At 35.7% G+C, this 8,729-nt stretch overlaps 1 protein-coding gene across 1 annotated transcript in view; it reads left to right on the forward strand.

The window, feature by feature from the left end:
• The window catches only part of LOC126297820 (phosphatidylinositol-binding clathrin assembly protein-like), a gene marked incomplete at its 5' end in the record, with an annotated part of 9,715 nt that extends 1,944 nt beyond the window's left edge, over positions 1-7,771 (forward strand). The window contains 2 exon segments of the mRNA XM_049989052.1: positions 1-194; positions 5,101-7,771. The exon segment at positions 1-194 is cut by the window's left edge and continues 16 nt beyond it. Of these exon segments, the coding sequence (XP_049845009.1) occupies positions 1-194 (194 nt within the window).
• Positions 7,772-8,729: the final 958 nt, after the last annotated feature.

An 8,729-nucleotide genomic window follows, 5' to 3' on the forward strand; every position in this document is an offset into this window, starting at 1 on the left:
GACCAGTAGGCGCTGTCCCTATTATGGGTAATCCTGGCATGATTGGAGGTGGTGCTACGATGATGGGGAGCCCTCGAATTGGGGGACCGGCACCTGGTATGATGGCTGCAACACCTGCACCCACTTTGAATGCACAGCAAGCACAACAGCAAGCCCAACAAGGGACACAACTTGATCCTTTTGGAGCTCTGTAGGTAAGCTGTCATTCTTCTTGCCTTCCAGTGGATAGGCTCACATTTGATGCTTAAGCTGTGCTAAAACTGAAACAAATTGAGTCTTGAATTTTCTAGCAGTTAACTTATCAATTAAAAGCTACACCCACAACAACATTAATTAATCTTGTGTAAGAAAATGTTAAATTGTGAATGGTCCACTAATATTGTCAGGAAATGTCATTTTCAGTATTTGTTGACAATCTGACAATTATAGCAAATTTTAGTTACAGCTACATGAAACACACATCTGATCTTGATTATCATGGGGATTTCTTAAAGCATATTTCATCATTGTTGTTATTCAGCTGATGAATACTATGTGATATGATACATGGTTTATTCGTCTCATTACATACAATTTTCAAATAATTTGATTTGATGTACAGGAGACATGTCAAGGTTTACAAAAGAGACTTTCTTCACTTTAAGAGAAATACAAAAGTTTACATTATATTTTACATTTTTAAGTTACATATACATAAAATAAGTGTAATACAATCCCTGTGTTCAGATTGTGAAGCTGTCCTCAATGAATTCGACAGAATAATAACACTTTTCCACCAGAAGAGTAAAGAGCAATCTTCTCAGTGAACCCATTTCCATTTTAAATATATTACTGCCTTTTATTTTATTGAAAATTTTCAACCCCATATACTCTGGCGTTCGGGCATCAAGTTTTTAACGATTTGTTGGAAGTTTGAAGTTATCTCTGAGGCGAGTGCTGTAGTTGTGGTCAAAACGGAAAGTGTTTGGTGTATGTTGATTTCTATGTAGGAACACCACCATCTCATATATGTAAAGTGAGGGGATAGATATTATTTTTAAATTTTTTAACAGCGGTCGACATGTTTCTAATTACTTTCTTTTGTAATACTAGGAGCCTAGTGACATTTGCTGCATTTCCCCAGATTATTATGCCATAACGAATAACTGACTCAAAGTAGTAGTAGTAAACTATCTTTCTGGTATCCATGTTTGTGGCACCTGACAAAATGCACATTGCAAATGCTAAGTTATTCAGTTTATTTGATAAGTAATCTGTGTGTACATTCCAATTTAAATTTTTGTCAAGATTTAGGCCTAAGAACTTCATGTGGTTTGCTTCTGTGATACTGTGATCATTACAAGTTACCTTTATTTCACTCCTTTCTACTGATTTAGCTTCAAATTGCATCATTTTGGTTTTAGTTGCACTTAGTTTTAGTCCATTTTGATGGAAACCAAGATTTAAGTTTTTCTAAAGTATTTTTGGCTTTTTCTGTAACATTTTCATATACCTCATTTTCAATTAGAACTGATGTATCATCAGCAAATAAGACTGAATGAACATCAATAGCAAGTGGTAGGTCATTTACGTAAAAAAGAAACTTAACTAGTGGGTTTGATGAAATGCTTAATGCGCTTTCTGTGGCACTGAAAAATGAACTTGATGTGGTAATGTGAACATCTGCAAATAAATGACACATGGCTTGAGGCTGTTGATAAGTGTTAGAGTATTTTGTGAATTATCTGTTCCTATTTGAGATTGGCTAGACATCAAAGAAGTCAAACATCCATTTACAGCAAATTTGAGGATGAGAGATAGTGTTGGTGAGACAAAAGTGAATATAAATAATAGAAATACCTGGACAGTTCACAGGCATGTCACAAACATTGATCTAATAACAATAATTAGAAAATGCCATCCATGTTTCAAACAATTAGATATGTAAGTAAGTCTAGCCCAAGTTGGGACTAGTGATCTAAAAATTTCTATTACCTTCCAGGAATTATTGTTTGGCCTACAATGATTGCAACTGTGTAATGTATTGATGCCATTGATCAGAATATGTCAATTAGGAATATGGGTGTTGCAGATATGCAGCAGGAGCTTGTGTTGTGGAATACCTCCTTCCAACCAATAGTGTCCTGATATTGTGTGTCTGCTTCTTCTGTTACAGGGGTATTTAAAGCCAAGGTTTACATTTTTCTTCAAAGTAATGTAGTACATGATCTAGCAAATATTCCTGTAAATGGCTGCAATTTTAAATGCAAGTGCACCAAACTATGTACGCAACTCGTCAGGCAGGGTTTTGGCAAGACTGATATAAAATTTCTCTAAAACAATTCAAAAGTTAATCATTTCATGACTAAAAAAAGTGACAGAATGAACTTGCCCAGCACAGTACAGTGTTAGTGGTTTCAGGCATTGGTTACATCTATTACAAATATAATAAATACTGAAAGTGTTCAGGTGGGGGAACATTGGGAAATTCAGAAAAGGAACGCTGATACTGTGTTGTAGGGAAATAATTTGTTGTTTTCAGGATTTTGCACAAAAAGTTTCACATGAGAGAATGTGAAGTGCACGGCATGGCAGTTTCTCGCAGTAACATCTGAAAGTATGAAGTAATGCCACTTTTATTCTGGGTATTTTGCTGCAAGACCTTGGCCATATATCAAAATATCCCATTATGAAATCGTGAAGCCTACTGGGGAAACAAACTAAAAAGAAAGTGTTACTCGACAAAGTGAACTGCAGGTCCAGTTTTGTAAGTCATGGGTATTTCAGTTCATAGCGGTGTATGTTGGTACCATGCAACCTGGTCATAGGAAGTGATAGTGATGCCTCTGTGCACAGATAAGACAGTTTTCTGTTAACATCATTAAATTTTTAGGTTAGAATTATGAGAGGTGTTAACTAAGTAATGCAATACATTTTTTCTCAACCAATTTAAACTGGGAAAATGTGGAATTTTTTGTGGGACATAATCTGCTTCAGCCACCATAGTGTCATGAAGTTCAAATAAGTGGTAGTGCTGTGTGTAGCTTTCAAAATGGCACTGGTGACAAGGGTGCATTCCAAGCAGACAGCTGTCATTGAATTTGTTTTAGTGCAAAATGGTAGCAACACAGATACTCGTAGGTGCTCGCAGGTCTACAGCGACCTGACAGTGAACAAAAGTACAGGGAGCTGTCGGGTGGTGTGTTTGTCATCCTTGCAACAGGGTCCCACAAACCTGTCCAATCTCCCACGTCCCAGCCAGCCACACGCGGCAAAAGCTCCTGCAGCTCAACTGGATGACCATGTTGATAGTGCTGAGATAGTTGCCCAACAGTTCGGGTACTCGGTGTGTTTGCGCACCTGCTGTTTTCCTCGCCGCATAACAGATCTTAGAGCTATGAAGGACCGTCTGTGTGGAATTTCTTGCTCATTGTGAGTGTTACCGACACTTGTCGGTCATCTTCACAGGCAATGACACACGGGTTCATCACCTCAAACTGGAAACAAAACTGCAATATGTGGAGTAGCCCCACACCACTTCTTCTCTGAAGAATAAGTTCAAAGCTGGACCCTCAGCCCGTAAAGTCACAGTGACTGTTCCCTGGGAATCTGAATGGGGTTATTCTGTAAGATATCCTCCCTCATGATGTGACGATAGACTCTGAAGCCTGTCGTGCTACCCTCGGGAAACTGAAGAAACAACTTAAGTGTGTTCACAATTACTAAAATGCAAATGAACTTCTCAGTCTCTGTGACAGTGCAAGACCTCAACCAAGTTTGTGCACCAGATAGTAGCATTTAAAACGTCATTGGACTGTTCTTACTCATCCACACTACAGCCTGGATTTCACACTTTCGGACTTCCATCTGTTTGGCCCAATGAAGAAAGTGGGAAACAGTATATCGATAATGGGGAGGCTATTGGCACAGCAGTATATTTATGTTCGGCCAGTGGAGTGGTACTGTCTGGGCATACAGGCCCTCCCAGAAAGTTGAAGTAAGGCTTCGAATGGAGGTTATATTGAAAAATAAGATTCTTGTAGTCCAAAGGAATAATATGGTGTAATAGAATCCTTAATAAAACCAACCTCCTTTCAGAAAAATGTGCTGCATACTTCTTGAGCACCCCTTATGGAAAGGAGTTAGTCTTAATAGAGAAGTGACTAATGTGCAAGTGAAATGTTAAAGTTGATCAAGCAGTGTGAAATTATGGCAGTTTGGGAAGAGTGAAGTGAGATTGAAGTGTCTGTGGTACAATCAATGCAGAGAAATACAAATACTGCAAAACCTGAGTAAATTAGTAGTAAGTGAGTGATACATTTGAAAAATGGTAAAATTCAAAGAAAGACTTACCAAACAAGATTTTGATGAAAAAATGAAGCATCAGAATTAGTGACCAGTGGTTTATTCTGGCAAAATGTGGGTTCATATACAATAATGAATTTTAAAAATCATATTGTGTGATGTATGTTTTTAAAGTGCTGATTAATATTCACATGTCGGTGCACTAAATAGAACAGACAAGTAATAAGTGACAGTACACCACTTTTTAGGATACTAGTGTAGGATTTTAGTACCATCCTTCACTGCCTTGGGTACAAATATTGTGGAGGTGTTAACTTCGTCAGGTCTTACATTTACTGTATCAGAAATTACCTAATTGGTTGTTCGCAGAACCTACAGAATTTCAGATGGTAAAATAATAGTTAAACACAAAAGTCTGGTTGTAAAAGTATTTTAGTATCAGAACTTCTGGGAATAGTGATATAACGTCCACAGAACATGCTTTTTTATATTAATTCCTGAGTGTAATAACATTTAGTAGAATGTAATCTTACCTTGGATTCAATCGGGGTAACAATAAAAATGTTGTGTAAAAAAATTTGAAATTTTTTACATATGTTGTTTGTTCTTAAATGCATATTCAGCCTTAAAAGTTAAATGGAATGGTTTTTGAATTGTTTCAAATTTAAGCTTCGTCACAGTTTAACAGTAATGTTCTGTACAATTGATCACTTATTTGAGTTTTGTGTTGCACCCAATTCCTTGTGTGTGTGTGTGTGTGTGTGTGTGTGTCTTAAAAAAAATCTTGAAACTAAGTTCTCCATTTTTATTTTGCAGGGATGTAAATAAAGCTCTCAACAAACTTAGACCCCTCAAATTAATGTGCTGGAGTTCCAATAGTTTCATGTGGATCTGAATAATAATTCGTTGGTGACTTCCAGTGATATGGTTCTAGCACAGAATGCATGGATACTGATGACATTAAAGGCTGTGGTGTACAATGAGTTAAGATTTTCGTTTACAAGGCCCTTGTGCTTATGACTTAGTTCTGAAGAAACATTGTTTGTGAAGGGTGGATCTGGTTGCAGTGAGTGTAAGGTGTACAATCTAATTGTTGCATACAGAGGTAAAGGAAAGTGTTGGTTATGTTGTTAAATTTGGTATATTATTCCACTGATTTTTACAACCAAAGAGTATTAAAGTAATTTGGAATTGTTTGTCAGACCAATAAAATCAAAATTTATTGGATGTTTAGTATTCACAAGGAAAGTTAAATTTGTATGTTAGGTTTTTATTAATTGTTGCTCATCTTGCCCTCCTCCAATTGAACACAACAGAGTGGACACTGTTAGTAATTGATATTTGGTAACTGAAAGTGTACTGTTGGAGCAGTTTGAGCAGAGTTTAGTTCCCTCATTAGGTTAATATTGATATATATCAAATGTTGAGGTCCTGCTCATTGTTCTGTTTTGCATTCCATAAGTGGAGCAAAGGCTAAGTTATAATGTGAATGTTTGCATTGTGATTGTGCAAAACCCTTGTACAGGTGTTAATAAGACTTTTGCTTTCTATTTGTAAACTTCCTAGGTATAGTATCAAATTAACTTCACTGTACAGTAATTATAATGGAGATAGCTACTGGTGCAAGTATTAAATTAACATCTTGTAACTTACTCTGAAGTACGTGACAGTAATGAAGTGTGGAGATTGATTTCAGTGTACTCATTTTGAGTAAATATTTGTTTCTAGTGTGTAGTTGACACATCCTGTATTCATTGCATGACGTGGCAGGTTTAAATTATGTTGGTAATTGTAATTACAAGAGGAAAAAATTTCATGTGTATTGCAACAAGTTTCACTGTTTATTTTTGACAGTATAGATTCAAATTACTAATCTTACTTAGGTAATTACAGTTAATTGAACGTACATTAATTTTCTGTAAAAACTGAAGAAATTTAAACAGCAGCAGTGCAAGTAAACTAAAATGTTTCGCAAGCATGTTTTAACACCATGGTTTGTGTGTGTTAAATAGATCTGTTTCCTGTACTTACAAAATTGAAAGCGAGTCTATTGGATTTAAAGTGAATCGAATATTCATTGTTGATTATGAATGGGAATGAATGAAATAGAAGATAGTGCTCCAGTAGAAAGCACTGTAAGATAAGTGTATCGAAATTTATCTTAAAGGAAACTGTATATAAGATATATTATGTGTGTTAAATGTTTAACAGCATTTATGTTCCCCAATACTGTAAATGTGTATTGTATTAAGATTGATGTTGATAAATGTATATCTATATATAAACTTCATTCAGTCCTGTAGATGTACTCAGTAAAGAAGAGGATGCGCGTTTCTCAACTTCGTCTTCCTTGGTGAACCTTAATAGTGCTTCTTTCTGACCCATCATTCCTCCCAGTAGACTAGAATCCATAAAATTTTTAGAATATTTGTTTCCCAGTTTTGCAGTCACTTTTAATTTTTATTTGTGTGCGTTAGTAATGATTTTGTTAGCCACAACAAGCACGTGTTCAACATTCTCTATAAGCTGGACTGCAGTTTCCTTGTGTAGAAAGGAACACTGAAAACTCATTCACATATTTCTAGCATATGTAAGTCATTGCTCTGTGTATGAAAAAGAATGTGTGTGCAATCTTATTGAAGCATTACAATGTGTCCAATGTTAACATAGCACTAAACGTGTAATTTTGTCACAGAAATGCTTTACGTGTTCTAAGGTATATACTGGCTGTAAGTTTGCTGAAGATTCATTTGTAACAGGGCACATTTGCCTGCAGTGTTAGTTACCCATTGTGTGTGTGTGTGTGTGTGTGTGTGTGTGTGTGTGTGTGTGTGTGTGTGTGTGTGTGTGTACGCGCACATAATTGCACGTAAGTCTTCATGTGCATGACAGGCAGATATTTAATGTTGATTGTAACAAGACAATATTATGGTATAAGTGTTGCAGTGGTCTATACTGTAGAAACTTACTTAAAATAATTCCATAAAGAGTTTTTTATGTAATGTTTCTAGACTGAGAATGAATATTTTCCTTATCTGTCAAAGCTTAATATTGTACAGTAGCCATTGCCATTTGCACGCCTCATTACATTCAAACAAAACATACATACAGGAAATGATGTAGGAGACGTTAGACAAAATATAGATAAAAAATATGCTGTTGTTCAATGAACTATTGAAGTATACTGTAGTAAACATGTCAAGAGATATAATATATGTTTTCAGTGTGAATCTACCAGAACTTTGTTTTTATTAAAGTTCAAAGAAGTCTTTAATTTCCTGAATTTTCATCCTATTTGTATGTGTGTGAATTCAGTCCTAGATGGTTTATTGATGCAATTGATGTTCATATCGTTGTAGGAAAGAAAGGCATACTTACGCTGAGGTGCAGTACAAATTGCCTCAGATTAAACCACATTTTATGAATTTTCAGTTTAGACTATGTATGGAATAAAGATGTTAACTGTTAGAGCAAAATTTTGTGAAAATGTGTTGGCTTCCAGTTCATTACCCTAAAAATCTTTCGTAACCAATATAGGCTGAATGTTAAAATAATGCATCTAGAACTTTTCATATATCCTACTGTCAAATTCAGTTTTTCATTACTGTTCTTATTCTCATGGTTTTTAGTTATATGAATTTTGAGTGAAATAGAGTTGTTTTGTACAACACTATGTTGTCCATAAATTTTGCTCACAAGTCTCAGCATTGTGAAAACACGTCAAAATTATCTTAATTGCTTTTTCTCTTGGTGGATATTTGCTTCATGTGATAAATTTGTCCTTTTTTTAAAAGGGGGAGGGGGGGGGGGGGGGAGAGAGGGGGGGAGAGAGAGAGAGAGAGAGAGAGAGAGAGAGAGAGAGAGAGAGAGAGAGAGAGAGAGAGATCGTGTTGTCTGGCAATATGAACATATCAAAAATTGATTTTTAAATAATGTTGAACATCTCCTGAACATATTTGGAGCAACTTCATGCATTGCCAACTTGTTGGATTATTACCTTTTTCTAACAGAACTACTTTTTATTTGAGGTTAAGTTGGGTGCGCCTTCAAGTGATAGTACTGGAAAAAATTCAGGTTACTCAGATATGCAAAGCAATGTATAACAAACTTCATGGCAGATTAAAACTGTGTGCCCGACCGAGACTCTAATTCAGGATCGAGTTCGAGTCTCGGTCGGGCACACAGTTTTAATCTGCCATGAAGTTTCATATCAGTGCACACTCCACTGCAGAGTGAAAAATCTCATTCTGGAATGTATAACAAGTTTGCTTAGTGCATTGTATTGTTTTGTAGTGGTAGTAATAAAGTGTAAAATTCCAGATTGACAAATTAAAATTTTATGGTATAACAGTATTTCTTAGAAGTAAAGTGACTGACCACATCAGATGAGTATAGTTCTGAAAGGCTGTTTATTTCCAAATGAATATCTGAATATGAAGTAAGAA

The sequence above is a fragment of the Schistocerca gregaria genome, chromosome X, assembly GCF_023897955.1.
Source record: "Schistocerca gregaria isolate iqSchGreg1 chromosome X, iqSchGreg1.2, whole genome shotgun sequence".
NCBI lineage: Eukaryota > Metazoa > Arthropoda > Insecta > Orthoptera > Acrididae > Schistocerca > Schistocerca gregaria.